Here is an 18,271-nt window from a genome sequence, read left to right on the forward strand (position 1 = left end):
TTTTTTTGTCATAATTTTATTCATTGAATATAAAAAGAATATATAAATATTGTAGCAACGAAAATATCACAATGTGAAAATAAAAAATAATATATGCTCTAGCTACATTAATTTCTAGAGCTAAATAATAAGGAAGGTACAACTATTTAAAGGAGTGAGTAAATATCTACCAACCGGTTTCAGTACGAATTTCATATCACTACCTACCCCATCCTGTATGATAACGGATATTTGGAAAAATTAGGTTCCCAATTCATCCCTCAAAGTGTTGTATCTACCACCAGCTCTAGAAATTAACATACATAAATCTGGACCACCTTGTTTATGTTTGACTATAATTTCATTAGATCATTTAGGCTTATATTTATTAAAAAATATTAGTGAGTATTTTTTAAACAATTTCCCAGTCACTTAGAGAATCATCAGATATCACATTGATCGCTCGATCTCTTAAACGGATGTTGCTTACTCCCCATGTATTTGGGATGTTCATGCAAGCTGAAAGAAGTGATACAATTCAACCATAGGATTTATTATCCAGGTACCACTACAATTGTCATTAATAAAAGTGGAATTTTAATTAATCACAGCTCAAGTAGTTTTATTTGAGGACATTGTTTCAGGGATATAAGTTTTGTTCTTGGTAGTTACAATGGAACTGGACCAGAGCCAGTTCATGAGTGTATAGAATTAGTTCGATCGGATACAAAGAACGATATAGTGCAGAGAGCAATGGAGCATTTGTTGATTGTTGTATTTGAGGTTATTTGATGTGATTCAGACCTTCAAGGAACGCTTTAGTGTACACTTCCTGAACTAGTTTTGCCAGTGTAGCTACTAAGAACAAACCTATAGTTTACAAACGTCAATTTTTTGCAAATTATGAACTAACGTATTTGAAATCTCATTTCAGATCGGTTTTCAAAAATATTCAGATTTTTTAATTTTTAATAATGACTAGTGTAATGTTATGTCATACTGCATATAACATTTTTCCCTATTCTGACCTACCTGGTGGATCTAAAACATTTGATATTAAAGTTGTATCATGTGGTACCTTTTTAGTAGGTTCTGGAGTTTTGTGTAAATTCGTTACAGTTGATTCCGAACTGCTTTGAGCTTCAGATTTAGTTAAAGATATGGTACAACTATCTTTTTCTTTTGAATATGATGTTGATTTAGGTACTATTTTACTAGAGCTTTGCTTAAAAGTATATTCTTGATCAATTAAATGTTGCTTGCAAGTTTTATCATCAAGAAATTTGTTGTCTGAAACATTATTTACACCAGAACTATCTTCTATATCCAGTATTCTGATTTTATCTAAATTCAATACATCTGCTAATATTTTTTCTTTATATTCGATATCATATTTTATAGATTCCGGACTTCTTAAATCAGGCAAAACACCTACAGTACTTAAATTCATGATTGTTGGTCTGGTCAAGTTAGATTCCTTTTCTTCTGAACTATTAGAACTTATACTCAAGGTACTGGTATCCATGGGTGAACGTTTTTTCTTACGCTTACTTTTTTTATATAAAATATTATCTTCAAATTCTTGTTTACCAATTTCTTCAAATCTTCGATGAATATGGGAATTGGAACTTCCACTTGCTGTTGGAGATTCTTTGGCTTCCTCTGCATTCATTATTAATGTGTCATCAGTGTGAATATTTAGATCTTGTCCAAAGGAACTCTCTACTAACGCTGGCATTGCTGTGATTATATTTTTTGATTGTAATTTTGATGTTAAATCTTTTAGAGAGCTCAGTGGCAGAAATGTCTCTTTTGTAGATGCGAATGTATTTCCTGTTGAAAAATAAATAAGATTTAATTTACTGCCAACAATTTTTAAGTATCTGTATTTATTTATATTTAATCAAAACAAGTTTTTTTTAAAATTTTGTATCTTAATTACAAATTTAGTTTTTAACTTTATTTTTTTAAAATTCTGGGTTTTATACTACTGGCAAATAAAATTTGTAACTATTTCAAAAAATTAGATTTGGAAGAGGTAGAAAAGACTCTATCAAGTAAATCTATTAAATAATGATATTAATTTAATCTTCCATAAAAATAAATAAATATTTATAAAACCATGTAGAGAGCTGTAAAGCTGTTTCAAATATTCTATAGTACAGTCAATAAAAGATAAAAGACACAATGAAAAATGTATTGTCAATAAAATAAGCAGCTGAAAACATGTCAATAATAATTATGAAAAACTTCATATACAAAACATACCACAATTTATTTCAGGTTTAATTGATATCCTCACTATACTACGATCCTCTTCCAATATGAAAATTTCATCTTTATGTGTAGCAACATTCAAGATTCTGAAAATAATTTTAATAAATATTTAAACACAGAAAATGCATTGGTTTGCACAGGTTTTTAATAAAAAAAGTAACATGTTGCTTTTAATCAAAACGAATCGACTAAATCTAGATGAACATAAATCTAATCAAGTTCCTACATACATTGTTATATCAGCCTCAACAACATGACATGTTACTTAAGAACTTTACTGTAAAATATGACGGAGAAAATTTACGCTACCTAAACTTTCAAAATTAAGACCATTAGAAGGTGTATAAAGATGGTTCAAAAACTGCCACAGGAGCTGATACTGGAATATTATGGAAAATATATCCCAATAACAAAACTAACAACCATGAAACAATAATCTATCGATTTTTTTGAGGTAAAGTAAATTTTTAATATTCGGTTCCATCTATATTGGAGCTGGTTTAATTACCTTGAAAAAATTTATAGATGAGTTCTTTCAAGGGATTTTACTTTTATTAAAATAAATCAGAAATATTCAATAACAAAGGAAAGATAGGGCAAAAGACTTTTTTCTTAGTCAGAAGCTAAAAAGAAGTGGGATTTGTAATTTTTCAACATTTGTGTAGTAACTGAAGTTTGAAAAAATATTCACCCTCTCAAGTGACTAACTGTAGAAATAATGGCCATTTCTTTGGGATCCAATATGTATAGAACATCATTGTTATATGTGACTAATAATGTTTCATTGAATGGTAACAAAATTCCAAATGCAGGTTCCTTTTGTGGTTTTAACCTTCTCAAATGTATTGAAATTGGGTTTATTAATGGCACTTCTGGACGTTCCTTAGTTAAAATTTCCTGAAAATAACTAAAGGTAAATATATTTTTGCTTGTTTATACAAGAACTCTTCTACCAAATACCAACTACAGGTACTAGATGTGATATTATGTCTGTCAAACCTAATCTCCCTTCATCTAAAAGTTGTTTTAAAGGACTTTGTATTATTATATTGAAAAAGTTTATTTAATAAATGATTCATGTAAATAGTGTCTTTATTTCTTTATATGGATTTGCTGTTTTTCAGTAAGGAAAATTTACCTATACCACAGTTTCACTTTTTCTTTTCATTGTTTCTTTTTTCGTGCCCCTCAAACTGAGAAGCTGAAACCATGCCTGCAGCTAACGCCTTTTGAATATGGGAATTTGTAATGGCAATAAATAAAAAGGAATATCATGAATAATTTTCTTAAAGAAGCAGTACCATCTTCCAATGGCTCTTAGAGGAATTAAATATAAAGATATCTAGTATCTGTAATTTGTGTTTGCCAGGAAAGTTTCTCTCATAACAATGATATCTTACTATAATTTACCTTGAATAGAAGTGTTTTCTCTACATTTCCTTCAATATCTGCTAACCAAAGTCGTAATCCTGGTCTTGTACAATACAAACAAGTATCTGAAGGTTTTTCACTGTATTGATATATTATACCTCCAAAACTACCAAGTCTATAAAATAGATTACCAGCATAGTACAAATATTTGTTGGATAAAGTAAATATATAAGTGTGATAATGAAGAATGGATCAGATAATATTCTTTTGTTGTTATCAATCTACAATATATGATACATTGATATTTGTGATTATAAATATTATGAAAAAATTCAGATTTTGATATTAGCACAACAAAAATTTTTGAAATCAAATAACAAAAACATTCACAAATTACTTTATTTGTAACTTACACTTTTCTATCTTTTAGTCCTACTTGTGATACTTTCCACTTTTCTACTTTTTGACAAATAATACTTCTGTAAGTGGTTGATACTAAAAGTCGTTGCTTATTGTAACTTAATTGAACTACTTCATAGGCTTCGTTCAAAATATCATATGATTTACAAATGTGCTGTAATAAAAATTATGCAAAAAGAAAAAAATATATGTGTTATTCGAAACAAGCAAGCATATACAATGCCCACTAACTATGAAGAGATGGCTAAGTTGGAATTTCTAGAACTGTTGATGGTGATTACCATTATACTAATATAGTCTAATCAGCATTTTGCTAACCAAGTTATCAAGCAAGTTATTTTGAAAATGGCTTAGTTAATATAATTGATAAATGTAAAGGAGCATAGTATTAGTAATGAGTAGTGATTAATGTTTATAATTATTTTAAGCTGAATAGAATGTTTTTATTCATCTAAATAAAATTACTATCATGGTAAACTACAGTTCTTATCATTCACTTAATTTTGAATATCTTTAAAAAAACTTATCTAATTAATATTATATATTGTATGATTTGAATTTCTTACCATATAAAAGTCTATCTCTGTTAATACCACGCAACCATTTTTATCACCAGAAAATAATTTCATTCCATTCTTAGACCATTCAATTGCACTTATAGGAGATTTATGCAATGACGTTACAGTGTATCTTTCTACCTGCTTATTTTTTGGCTTTAAACTTTCTGGTAGATTATCTGGACATGATTTAGGTATTTGAAAAATACTTATATTACCGACTGTATTTCCACATGCTACCATGTAGTCAACAGTAGATATGATTTTTAGGACAGTTACTGAAATATTGTTCTAAAAAAATAACTATATAAATAACATATTTTTATGTTATATTAATTAATGCTTCTACTACATGGGATGTCGACAAGGGGGAGTTATATCCATGCTTATGTAGAGCTTACTAATAGACAAAATTTTATGTGGGCTCTTTGAGAATACACTCTGTAATATAGATCAAAGAGGACTCAACCACACAAAAAGGTGGTGTTAATTGGTAGGACTAAATGTCAACCCAAATAAGACCTACCTAATTACCTTCACTAGGAAGAAAAAACCCAATCTCATGCCCATTAAGCTAGACAGGCAAACCATTGAGGGGCAAACAGATGGAAAATATTTGAGACTCACACTGAAGATGCTAGACTCAGTAGATAATGCATTGTGCAGATTCTGTTGGACAGAAAACAAAATCTATATCCATAATCTCTCAAAGTGTGAGACACTCCAGAGCACTATACCTTGGAGTGTTTAAAACAGAAGACAAAGATCTCTGGCAGCTAGAGTTATCCCACATTCTAAGAGGATTAATAGATCAACTGTAAACACTAGATTCCCCAGTATTGCAGAAATAAAGAGGGACTCAATAGATCCCTTGAGTCAAAGTGTACTTGATACCCTAATATACATACATATAATACCTATGCCAATTAAGAAATTTATAAATTCTCAATTATTATGGTAATTAAATATTTCCCAATATGTAATTAGACAAAATATTTATGTATATAGATAAGATTGAGAACGACAAATATTTTGTTATGGAGATTTATTTAAATTTTACAAATTGTTTCAATTATTAAATTTTCAATTCAAACATAAAATAGGGCCTAGTGAATTTCAATTTCAAAAATAAGCTAAATTAATTTGAAGAATTGGTTGTTAGACAATATAAACAAGGCGATCCAATTTTCGCACTACTAATTTTTTTAGATTCAAAAACATATGTAAGTAAACATAAAAATATAATCAATCCATTATGAAAAACTTACTTCACATCTCAATCTCTGTATATCCTTTGTGCTTCGATCAAACCAATAAACAATTCCAACATTTGTCCCAACAGCTATGAACTCGGGTAAAACATCGATACAGGTGATTTTTACTTCTTGATAAAGTAAACCATTCTGATGTTTTGTCGGCAATTTTGCTAACAGTTCGGTCAACGGAGCCCATTCTCTTAATGTAGGGCGTAAACTATTTTGAGATAATGCCATTTTATAATAAAGATAAATTTTTATGGGACTTTAATCAAAAATATTAAATTCTGACAGTACTTTAAACTAGAGTTGGGCATATTCTTCTTTTTTATTTATGTCTGCTTGATTTATACAAAAAAAATGAGAAGAAGAAAACAACCTTTATTATGAAAACATTTCGTGGTTATTTTTGCTTATGAATTGTTTTAACTATGGTTTTATTGAAGAAAAAAGGACCTGAAATGTATATTACTTACGCTGATAACGTTATTCAATATAGATATGATATTTCAACGGATCTACATCTGAAAATTCCAAAACCAATTATACCTAAAAATTTGAGAGATGACCAAATCAAGGTTCTAGAACGGGAAGAAAGAAATATAATATCATTAGAATTTTCAAAAACAGAGGACTACATTTTAATTTCAACAGAAAATAAACAAATTTTAGTATACGACAAGAAGTTTAACATAGTCAAGACATTTATAGTGAATCGTGCACCTAGTATAGCACGCTTCACGCCTTCCGACGATATTTTAGTAGCAGATAAAACGGGTGATGTATATTTATACAAACTTCACGATGAGAAACTGGAACCTATCCTACTTCTTGGACATTTAAGTGTAATTTTAGATATAGCTATAAGTGACTGTGGAAAGTATTTAATAACTAGTGATAGAGATGAGAAGATCAGAGTATCACACTTTCCAAACTGTTATAATATCGCTAGTTATTGTTTAGGCCATACAGAGTTTGTGAATAGGTTGAAAATATTGAAAGATATATTAATATCTTCTTCAGGAGATGGTACTATCAGATTTTGGGATTTTGTTAGAGGCAAACAGTTAAGTTTAATTGACACTAATTCTTTTATTCAAAACGAAAATTTACTGCAAAACTTTTCTGAAGAAATGATTAAAGAAAAAGTTGAAATATTTGCATTACCTATAATAGATATGCAAATATATTTTGATAAAATTGTTTATTTAGCAGTTTCAATTTATAGATATGAATTTATTCAGCTATACACTGTAGATATTTCCAATTTTAATTCAAGTTTGGTATCGACTTTGAAAGTGGATATTCCATTTAGTTTTTGTTTATGTAACAAACTTTTTGTGTTAAGTAATAAGTTTAGCGAGTACACACTTGTAAATAATGTTTTTGAGGAAAGCAATGAACCATGGCTTATTACTTTGTATGATAAGTATAAGGATATAATAAAATTTTTTAATATTAACGATGTGTCAGTACTCTACAAAAGAAAATATGATAATGTACAAGATTATATGGAAAGAAAAAAACAAAGATTGTAACATTTTCAAAATATATTTTTTATATGTGTATGGAACATTTTATTCATGAAAAGTAGTTTTATAATAAAAGTGCGGTGCCAATTCTAATAGCCAATCACTTTCAATTACAGTTATATCTCTCATAAATAGCTTGGTTGTGTGCACAACTTGACAGAAGAGAACCCTGAAACAATAAAATAGAAATATAATAAATAAAACCTATTTTATGATATAACAGTATGAATGGCGTGAATGTTAGTGTAAGGCAGAGTAGATTCTTTTATTATTAATCAATTTTAGGTAAAAGTGTACACAAAACAGTACATTTTTGAACATACCATTGTGGTTGTGGAATTGTGTATAGAACGCTATCTGGGTGGACAAATAATTCAATATCTCCTCTTATGGTTTTATAAACACCGCTGTAATGAAGATATGCAGCATTAGGAAACAATCCTTTAACCAAACATTTTCTTATTGTTTCTGTAGATCCTTAAAATAGATTGTATATTAGATTCATGAAATTTGGTTGGGATAAATCAATTTATATGTATAGTTATAATCAAATATGTAAATATATTGTAACAGGTGATTCATTTAGAAGTACTTATTGTTGTGAGAGTTACGGCTAATACTTACTTAGACACGATTCAATAGGAATGCCATAACTTCTTATCATTTTCTCCAATCTATTTCTTATTTCGACAACTCTTTTCAAACTTTTGTAACTTAGAAAATTCTTATGACAGAACCCTTGTGACATCTCACTTTGGATAAAACCGTTATATACATTTAAATATGTTATAAGATCGCCTTCTTCTACTTCGAAAAGTCTTTTTTGTATTCTCGCTTTTATTACAGAATTTCCAGTGGTAGGTTTTGTAAACACTGTTTCAACTTGAAGCATTGCTATTATTGTGAGGATTTCTTCTGAGCAACCGAATTCGCCTAAAAGTAGATTTTAGAAAATTCATATCCAGGAATTATAAAACTTGAATTAACAAATATTTATAATGGATATTATCTGTAGACAGATAAATTTAGTCAATTACAGAACTCTCCCGAGAATTTTGGTATAGGGTATGTACCACTAAGATACATATGTGTTAAACACTTTTAATTAGGTTGAATTTCATTTATTCGTATAAGGGAGATCATTGAACTGAAATTATAGATAAGTCTTAATTTAGGTGAGATGTGTGTGGAAAAAAATCAGGACTTTGCTGGCTCACACAGTATTGGAAATACATAGCAACAGACATGTTCGAATATTGATGTAAAACATATGCATGTTTAAAAATACATTCACGCCAAAATAATGGGAGCATTGAGGTGAAATTATACAGAATACAAAGTTAATAATTTGGTGGTATATCTCTATGACGGAAATATTTTGCTAAATACCATTTCCCATAATCATTTTAATTTTTATCATAGTCTCTTAAGTTTATACATCTAGTCCAGCAATGCTCTAAGCTTTTTAACTCTTCCTAATAATAGTTGTCATCTTTGTTCTCTCCGGCAAGAAACTTTGAGGTTATACAGGGAAAAGTCGTGGGTGGTCGACCAATTTGACGTGCAATCCGTGATTTTTGGCCATGTGTCGTCCTGATGGAAATTTCAATTTCAAATTGCTTTTAGTTCATTTATGTTTATACAATTCAACTTTAAAACAAATATCGGAAAAACTTTGGTTATATTTGTGACAACTGGGAGTAAAATGTATGTTTAACTGTGACTTGTAAAATAAAGCAAGTTTGTTTATTCTTTGTTTAAACTAGAGTTCAAACCATGGTTTAAACTTTAGTTTCATCTCCAGCTTTACTCTAGGTTGTAGAATTGGCCCTAATAGTTTGAATGAACCAACTAGAATGTATTGGTTACAATTTGATTGATAATTTTTTAGTAGGTATGTAAATGTGTTTAAGGTAATTTCTCACCTGAACTTAATAAAACCTTCGAATATAAAGGATCCAAAGCAAATTCAGCCATGTTGTAGCCTAAAGGTTTCGTCAGTTCCCCGTCAATATCAATAGAATCGAGCGCATACAAAATTTCCAAAGCGCCTTTCAAATTTTCTAGAGGAGGCGGACTGGGAAAATTAAATTTTAGTATATTGGCTATTCCCAATGCTTTTATTTGAAGCACTGGGTACGTTAAATTACTTCGTACCATTTCAGGTGGAGTGTTATCAGCCAACTTTACCGCATAGTCTTCAGTATAAAGTCTACAATAACAGAATAAGATATTCGAGACCTTTTGGTTCATATTAATAGTCCCAGTGGAGACTTATGTAACAATGGTTCATATTAAATGCTAATTAAATTTGTAGTTTATTAAAACTATTTTTTAAAAAATAATTTTTGTTTCTACAAACTAAAAGAGAGACCTTACAACACGAAAGCTAAAAAATATCTCATTATCACATTAAAATATGAAAAGTATCCGTAGGATTGCAATTCAGCAGTCTAGCGGTGTCGGGTTACTAGAAACGTTCCCATAACTTGCTTTAAACATTAAAAACTATGTTTCATAATTATTTTATTATTAATTTTCCCCAACTAATTATATATTCAATGACTAAAAACCGCATAACTTTTTGTTTATCACTTTTGCGAATGGTTTGAAAATTAATGTAAACATATTCATTTTAGTGCCTTTCTACTTCTTTTTTTCCGAAAAAGTGTTACCCGTATATTTGGCTGAAGTAAACAAGAAGTACAAGTCGTTCTCACTATGGGTTTTCCACTAGATGCTATAAAAAGTATACCGAATATTCATCATGTTATTCAACTGGAAAATTGTAACAAGTTACCAGCGCTCCTGAAGTGCTATGGAACAAAAAAACCTAGACTTAAAGACCGGAGGAACTGAATGAATTTCTTGAGTCCCAACCAAAATTGATAAACTGAATTTTTTTGTGTTTTCACACCGTGGGAAAGTTTACCGTTAAAACTTTCCCCAGGGCCCAGAGCGTGACGTGTTGATGCTCTTAAATTTGCCATGTCGAAGAAAACAAAAAAAAAATATGAAAACCAAGTTAGGTTAAGTCCATAACAAGAACTGTTGATTAACCCCGATTAATTCCGATTGACAGGTTTCACACACCTACACCGTGTCAAATGTCAAATTTAGGTTATGTTTAATAGCGAACCGGCGTCATATTCGCGTTCATTCTCAACATTCCTCCGGATCTTTTACGTTCCCAGCAGTTCAAATTTCAAAATACGACATTAAATTGGTTTTTTTTCCTTGATAGTTGTTTATAAAGTATTCTATTCGCAAGTAATAGCTATTAGAAGAGATTTTTACCTATAAACTTTTCCTGATCTTACTCGTCCTGCTCTTCCAGCTCTTTGATTTGCTGAAGATTTACTAATAGGAACAGTTATTAAGCTGTCAGTGTGTGCTTCATTGTTATACCATTTCAATTTAACGAATCCACAATCAACAACTAGAAAAAAATGTAAGTACACACTGTCGATTATTCAGTTATCTGGACTGGTACTTCTCTTATTCTTTTCAACGAAAGGAAAATAGCAAAACTTCTTACACATACAGTTACATGAACTTCTTCGGCAGAGAAAGAGTGGTAAAAAATTGAAAGAACCAACGAAAAAACTATCTTGAAAGATTCTATATTTCTTTAGACGCTTTTAATGAAAATATTTTCAAGTTTTATTCAACAGCAAAAAGAAAGTAGCAAAACAGAACAATCAGTGAGGTGGCAACACTGATGTCATTACATTAATCTGACATTTCCATCAAAAAGTTTGACATTTTCAATGGTGAACGTACTCAAAACGTGTTGTCACACGATTGCTATTTGAGTTGCTCACAGAAACATTTTCGTGCGATGATTTTCTTTGACTTTCGACGTGGATTAAACCAATAGAACTGTGTTGAGCGACTCGCTTCGAATTTTGGAGATGAAGCCTCATCTCGATTCACCGTGTTTCGCTTCAATCGTGGTCACGGATCGCTACGGGAAAAATTTATTGAAGGTCATCTTAAATCGGTTCTTGTACCATAAAACATCGATGCGTGAGACATACCGTGAGATTGAGGCATTCTTAAGAATTAGTTCTACTCGCATACATTCAATATTGCATGAACATTTGGCTGTCAGAATGTTTGTTCGCGTTGGATACCGCATAACTTGACAATCGCTCAAAAATAAAAGCTCGTGTCGATTGGTGCAAAAAATGCTCAAAAGATTCAATCACGGTGCTTCAAAAGACGTCTATAAGATCGTGACAGGCAACGAATCATGGATTTATGCATTTGAATCCTAAACTAGAGACTTCAAGACGAGTCAAATCCAACAAAGTTCTTGGCGCTCGAAGCACTTCGAACCAAATAATCGACTGTTTTTTTGGAATAACTGGACACCATTCCATTACAACAAAGTAGAACGGCCAATTTTTAATGTTATTTCAGCATTTGTGTGTTCAAAAAAATTAGAGAAACCAATCGCATAAGAAGAATTATTCTCCACCAAGACAACGCGCTCTCTTACCCATCAGTTTAAATAAAAACGTTTTTGAACATACCAAACATCGAATTAATGGGTCATCCGAGGAACAGTCTTTGTTTGGCATCCAATGATTTCAATTTATTACCGCAGATCAAAAATAAATTGCAAGGGCAACGTTTTCCTACTCTTGAAGAACTGGTTGATGCGTTCAAATGACATGTTTTGGAAGTATCCATTCGAAATAACTCCGTTCATTTTTTTAGGAATTAATAATGGATTTCGACTCCTTGAAAACAATAGAAATGATTTCCAAAATTGTTTTCGTTACTTGTAAAAACCATTTTGGAATAGGGCATTCAAAATACTCGACTCTTTCGAAATAATTAAGAGCAGCCAAGGTATAGAGGTGATATTAAAGATAGAGCGAACGAGGTATGAGAGCTTGTTCAAGAAGGCATGAACTGGTCATGGATAGAGAAAGAACATCGGAATACCACTTTCAGTTCTGATCGGATCGCCGTAATGTCGAAGTTTCGAGTGGTGGAAACGATAATAATTTCATGAATTCAAGAGTAGAGATAGAGATTGGTAAACCCTGTCCTCGCTCTGTCTATAACTCTATCAGCCAAGAGAATATAGTCGTGGAAGATCGGCGTTAATCCTTCGGATGTTTTGCCACTTTCTCGGCCAAAGTAGGAGTCCAGGTAATTTCGTGGTGTAATGCTTCAATGGTAAATTCGAACTTTACGGTTCAATATATTAAATCGATTGGAAAATATGTTTAATTCAAACTTGTTTTGAGCTCGTTAATCGCAAATTAAAGTGTGTTATCGTTTGATAAGGAGTAGTAAGTTGCTTAGAATGTTATTTTGAACTTCTGGGATTCACCAAAAGGAAACAATAACTTTTTCGCTTCAATTCTAATATCCTTCAAAACTGCATCCAACTAATCTATCTTTGGTCTTAAGGGGATTTTCAAAAATAAAGCAACCACGAGTAAGTTAAGCACTCAATAACTTACAAATTATAACATAACCTTTTAAAGCTTTCGCTTTCGATGTGGCAAAACATCTCCATTGGTTCATCTTTAGTTCTAATAGAACTAGTTTTGTTTTTTCCTCAATGGGAGAACAGGAGAAGTAGCAGTCCATCTAATTGGCTACCGGTTATCATTTAGAAATATTTCCAATCGTGAATTTTTCGTTAATATGAATCGATTCAAATATAAATAATTACCGTGTACAATTCCGGGTATAGTAACCGATGTTTCGGCGACATTAGTGGCGACAATAACTTTTCTACAACCATCCGGTGCTGGTCTAAAAACTTTTAGTTGATCGTGATGAGGTAATGATCCGTACATAGGCAAAATCATCATCCGTTCCTTTTTTCTTGATTGTTCGATTAAATTTTCGTGTTCATTTAGTAGTCTTACTGTTCGTTCCACTTCTTCTTGTCCGGTTAGGAATACCAATATATCTCCTGGTTCTTTCGACGAGTTTATTTTTAGAACAGTGTCTACAGAGGCTTGAATATAGCATGGCACTGGTTCTAATAACAAAATATACAACAATTTTATTTATATTCGAGCCCACTATTACCGATTATTTTATAACTGTAATTAAGTTTTGAAAAAAAGATATTTCATTATATCAATTTGTAGTATATTACGAGCGGTAAATGAGGGGCGTAGCTCACATAGATCACTTACCAGCTACGTAAAATATATCAACAGGAAATTGTCTTCCTTCCACTGACATTATAACTGCGGTGTCGTTTTTCTTATTGCCGGTAGGGTTTTCATTAAAAAACTGCTGTAATTCGTTGGCATCCAATGTAGCGGAAGCTACAATTAGTCGAAGTTCTTTCCGTTTCTATACAGAATCATCATTATTTAAAAGAAGAAATCGCCTATAATAAACTAAACTCACATAAACAACAATCATTATCGGCTACTTTTGATCGAATTTCTGTTGAAGATTAATTGCAAAGCTTCTTTTTTTTATTAATTAAGTACCGTTTTCAGTTAAAAAAAGAACATAAATTTGTTATCTTATAGACAGTGCAGCCGGTCCTGTTCTAAAATGATGTTAAATCTAAAGTTTAGTGAGGCGGAGATTTTTTGTATTGTTTTCGTGAACTGTTTACATTATGTTGAGACCGAGAAAGCCTTTTAATTTGTTTACGGCTAAGAAGATTTTGAAAAGTGAGATAGTATATGAATAAAGTCTCTAACAGCCTGAGAAAGTGAATAAATCGGGATAGTGAACAGTAAACAACCAAACGATGTTTAGTGTTTAGTAATAAGTGTTAGTGAATGGTTTAGTTAATAAGGGACCTGCCATATTCTCCATTAAGCTGTTGAATTTCGCCTTCAAAGATGTCTACCGCCTGTTTTGTCAATCATTCGAACATATATTCAACACCTCGATGTTCTTTGAAACGAAGTAGTACTCCCTGGGTTTTAAATCAGGATGTGGTACTGGATTATCGTGGCCTTTTGGCCTTTTGTTTTGAATAGCACGGAGGAGATTATTCTCGATTGGAGAATGTATTTTGAACAGACTTAAACAACCGTACTGGCATCTGAGGAATGTTGACAGATGCAGAAGACATCGTGAATGCGTGATCGCGGGATTTTAAAAACGGTACTTACTGAAAGAACATGCCTCGTATATTAATAAAAATCATCTACCTTCAAAATCTTTTTCATTAATCCCATCAAGATATCAGTATAAAGCGACCTCTCGTGAGCTTCGTCTAACATTACAAGGGAATAGTTTTTCAGAAGTGGATCTGCCATCATTTCTCTTAAGAGTATACCTTCAGTCATATACTGCAAAAATAAAACATTGTCAACTATCCTGTTGATTAATTAGAAAGAGATCATTGGGGGTACGTTCGCTATAGGACTGGAGGGGTTGTCCTTTGATCCAAGTGATTCTGGTCGAGGATCTTTGGACTTCCTTTGCGTACTGGGCAGTTTTCCCTATGTGAATCTCGCCGTATGAACAGCGACAATTATTAAGTAAAACATTTCCGTTATTTTCCGAATTTCAGTAAACTTAACACTGTAGCACGTTAAAGTAATAAAGAATTTTGTACGCCTTTATCTCTTGAAATCCCCCAATTATTTATCCGTGTACCCAAAACTACGTAGGAATAGATAAATTTTGAAAATTCGCTAAATCTCTTGGCTTGCACTCCCGGCGGCGAATCAGCCGAAAAATACTTTCCTCCGTCACCAGGAACGCACGAGGAGATTCCTCAAAGCAACTGCAGCTGCCTCAAAAGTAACTTTCGATGTTACAAGCGATGTGTGTCTGTTTTTCCACGGGTTTCTCAGGACTACGCTGTTCTCAGTTGCCGACCCGGTTTAATTGAAATATAAAAAATTTCAATACAATTAAAATAATGATATTTACTTGAAAAAGTGTAGGTGCTATCAAGCTTTTTATGAAAATCGTTAACGTCGAACGTCCTACAGTAGAAATATTCCCATAAAAAATTGTTGATAACATACCTAATTATATTCTATAGATAAAATTTGTAAAAATTATGTTAAATATAACTATAATTGGTCGTACGTATCACCTGTTTGATAAAAATGTTAATTGTTGTATTCATTTAATGTTTTATGTAAAACGGGCACACCAAAGGTTATCAAGGGTCATCATGATTTAAAGAATATGTATACTAAGGGATGTAAGTAACATGTACCAGAACGAGGGCTGAAAATAAAATTCAAGACCAATCAATAAGGTTTGTTCCAGCAGTACGTTATTTAACTAAAATCTGTTACGAAAACGTCCTCAACAATTGCTGTTGGAACAGATACGAAAAAAGGGAAAATTATTATGTTTGTTTTTTTTTATAGTTTCACTGGACCATTCACTGTAATCTCCACTACCGACTAATTACCCGATTTACATCTTATGGATATTTTACAACTTGATAAAGCACGATAAACGATCTAAAATATGTGTTGACATGCGCGTAGCCGTCTCGAACTAGTATTGAACTAGTTCAATTTATTGCTGGAGCGTGAAAGTTTATTTTTATTACTTGAACGCAATGTTCGTATTGCGCATAATCCTGTAGTTGCAGTCTGCTGGAACAGGAACAGGATTAAAGTCCGAGACATCTTTCAAACTATGTAAGATTTTGTTTCCTGCCCGCCGAATTTATTCTTAGATTTTTATCAGTTTAAATCGTTACTTTTCGCATAAAATTATGATCAGCTTTCGCCGGTTTCTATAGCATTATAAGCATTGTTATTTTATGAAGAACAACCACCAAATGCCTGCATGCTCACCCTTTTCATATGGGGAAACATAGATAGTACCTTAAACTGTGCATGAAAACTTAATTACATCTCTACTAGCTTTTGCAGAATGGCTCTCAAGAGGAAGCCCCCCCATTCCCATCTCTCCCTTTTATCTAATTCTTACTTGCCTCGATGATTCCCGATCGTTATTCGGTGAATCCTAAGCACCTCTCGTCGGTGTTTATGTGGTGTCACATGCTTAACTCATTCACCAGTCAAATGGAGAGATAGAAGAACTTGAAAGTAGAAACTTAAATTCGATTCCACGCGCGATAGAGAGGGAACGTTCACATCGAGCGAGCGCCTCACGAAAAGAAACCACCTCAACCTCAAAAAATCACCCAAACCCCACTCCTAAAAAAACCATATCTCGCAATGAGCTTCTTTCTCCTTTGCAAAGCATATCGAATGAACAGAGACCTGGTGTGACAAAATTTTGGGTTCGACATGTTCGACACCGCAAGGTTTCGCTTGGGGTTGGACAAAAAAGTTTTTCTTGTACCAAATAATTTGGAAAAGCGCCGAAAAAATTCTCTCTGGAAGTTTGTTGGACTATTTTTTAAGAGTAACGCAAATGTGTCATCAATAATAAAACTGAAATTAGTAAACTTCGACTTACCTTAATTTTTGGATTGTTGTAGCAAGCATCGAATCTAACGGCATATCCAACGATATCTTGTTGAACTAGAGTGCCTGTTTCGTCGGCTACTCTGTTTGCCAAAGATATAGCAGCCACCCTTCTCGGTTCGCACACGCCGATTTGTTTTGGCCATTCTGCTTCAATTAGATACTGCGAAAGAAGAGAAAAAACGCCAGGTTCAAAATGAATTTTTATTACAATAGATTTTTTAAAAAAAAATAGTCTCTGTTAAGGATGACACATTATTCCCACCGATTTGGGAATGTAAGACAACAGCTGATCTACGTCAGTTGTTTTGTTTTATGGTGTTAAGAGGATACTTTGAAGTAAGCCTCCAAGCAATATACGAGTATGGTCCCAGAAGTACCTCGCCCAACAGAGAAAACACCAAAAGTTTGAAAAAAAATATATTTATTTAACTCGATACACTTTTTCTAGCAATGTTCATTACGTACCAGACATCACCTCTTCTTTTATAGAAAATCTTTCGCCACCGAGCCATTTTTTCAAGTCTGCAAACAGAAAATAATCCTAGGGGGTGATATGTGGTGGATGAGGTAGCAATTCAAGCTTTAATTTATTAATTTTGGTCATTGCGATAACGTATGTGTGAGCTGGTGAATTGTATTGATAAAACAACACTTTCTTCTTAACCAAATAGGGCCGTTTTTGCTTAACTTCTTCGTTGAAATGATGAAATAAATTCGCATAATACTCGTTTACAATTTGAAGGTGGTCAATGAAAATTATCCCACGTGCATCCCAAAAAAAGGAACCCCTTGACCTTGCCTGTAGATGGAACGGTCTTTGCCATCTTTGAAGCCGGTTCTTCCTTTTCAGTCAGTCCATTGTTTTGACAGTTCTTTTGTTTCGGCGAGGGGGAGGCAAAGTGATGGACCCACGTTCCATTCATGGTTATAAAACGGCTTTATTTCTGTGAAACATTGCAAACACTCGATGGAAACATCTTCCAGGCGCTGGTTTTGTTCCATTGTGAACAAACGCAGCACCCATCTTGCGCGCAGCTTTCTCATGTCCAAATTTTCAATTAATATGCGACGTACCGCACTTTTTGAAATGCCTACTATTTATAGGTTTTTCTGAGAAAATTTACTAAAGTAATGTCACATTTTCACATCAACAGGTTTTTCGATATTAAGTTAAAAAAAAACGCAACAAAAATTAATATTTTAGATTAATTTAAATTACAGTATGTTTGGGACATACAAAGGTTAATTTTCACCGAATTTCATGAGAAAATATTTGAATTTTTCACATAAATTTTGATGTTATGTCGCAACTTTACCATTAACTTTTTTCCAAAGGACTTGTAGTTTTACTGCAAATCAAAATAAACCGTTTTTTTACCTTTAAAAACTCACCCCTACTACATATCCGATTTTCAAAGGCTGATCTATGAGGAAGTGGTTTTAAACAATAAATAAAACGA

The 18,271-nt window shown here is 32.3% G+C and overlaps 3 protein-coding genes across 5 annotated transcripts in view; 1 reads left to right on the plus strand and 2 right to left on the minus strand.

Moving 5' to 3' along the window:
• Nucleotides 1-6,753, minus strand: LOC130897545 (WD repeat-containing protein CG11141). 2 transcript variants are annotated; one of them, XM_057806461.1, is made up of 8 exons: nt 5,873-6,753; nt 4,614-4,895; nt 4,041-4,201; nt 3,667-3,802; nt 2,948-3,153; nt 2,248-2,342; nt 1,012-1,812; nt 1-498 (listed from the first exon to the last, which is right to left on the minus strand). In XM_057806461.1, the coding sequence occupies exons 1-8, from the start codon at nt 6,095-6,097 to the stop codon at nt 392-394; spliced, it is 2,013 nt and encodes a 670-aa protein (XP_057662444.1). In that variant the 5' UTR covers nt 6,098-6,753; the 3' UTR covers nt 1-391. The 2 variants fall into 2 exon arrangements, with proteins under 2 accessions (XP_057662444.1, XP_057662445.1); XM_057806462.1 differs by having other exon boundaries at nt 1,058-1,812; nt 5,873-6,191.
• Nucleotides 6,292-7,426, plus strand: LOC130897546 (tRNA (guanine-N(7)-)-methyltransferase non-catalytic subunit wuho). Its single transcript, XM_057806463.1, has one exon. The coding sequence runs from the start codon at nt 6,292-6,294 to the stop codon at nt 7,396-7,398; it is 1,107 nt and encodes a 368-aa protein (XP_057662446.1). The 3' UTR covers nt 7,399-7,426.
• Nucleotides 7,393-18,271, minus strand: part of LOC130897543 (probable ATP-dependent RNA helicase DHX35) — a 23,432-nt gene continuing 12,553 nt past the window's right edge. For both annotated transcript variants that reach the window (XM_057806459.1, XM_057806460.1), the window contains exons 3-11: nt 16,801-16,971; nt 14,550-14,690; nt 13,566-13,728; nt 13,091-13,405; nt 10,690-10,831; nt 9,318-9,604; nt 8,017-8,325; nt 7,716-7,869; nt 7,393-7,561 (exon numbers count right to left, since the gene is read on the minus strand). In XM_057806459.1, coding sequence (XP_057662442.1) covers nt 7,438-7,561; nt 7,716-7,869; nt 8,017-8,325; nt 9,318-9,604; nt 10,690-10,831; nt 13,091-13,405; nt 13,566-13,728; nt 14,550-14,690; nt 16,801-16,971 — 1,806 coding nt within the window. In that variant the 3' untranslated portion in view covers nt 7,393-7,437. The remainder of the gene's footprint in view (nt 7,562-7,715; nt 7,870-8,016; nt 8,326-9,317; nt 9,605-10,689; nt 10,832-13,090; nt 13,406-13,565; nt 13,729-14,549; nt 14,691-16,800; nt 16,972-18,271) is intronic.

Source organism: Diorhabda carinulata, chromosome 8, assembly GCF_026250575.1.
Source record: "Diorhabda carinulata isolate Delta chromosome 8, icDioCari1.1, whole genome shotgun sequence".
In the NCBI taxonomy this organism is placed as follows: Eukaryota; Metazoa; Arthropoda; class Insecta; order Coleoptera; family Chrysomelidae; genus Diorhabda; species Diorhabda carinulata.

Excerpts from the sequence above, each read along its gene's own strand:
- LOC130897546 (XM_057806463.1), top strand. The coding sequence starts at position 6,292 with ATGGTTTTATTGAAGAAAAAAGGACCTGAAATGTATATTACTTACGCT.
- LOC130897545 (XM_057806461.1), bottom strand. The coding sequence starts at position 6,097 with ATGGCATTATCTCAAAATAGTTTACGCCCTACATTAAGAGAATGGGCT. Across the intron at positions 4,896-5,872 it reads TACAGAGATTGAGATGTGAA|AACAATATTTCAGTAACTGT; the intron begins GTAAGTTTTTCA and ends TTATTTTTTTAG. Across the intron at positions 499-1,011 it reads AAATGTTTTAGATCCACCAG|CTTGCATGAACATCCCAAAT; the intron begins GTAGGTCAGAAT and ends CACTTCTTTCAG.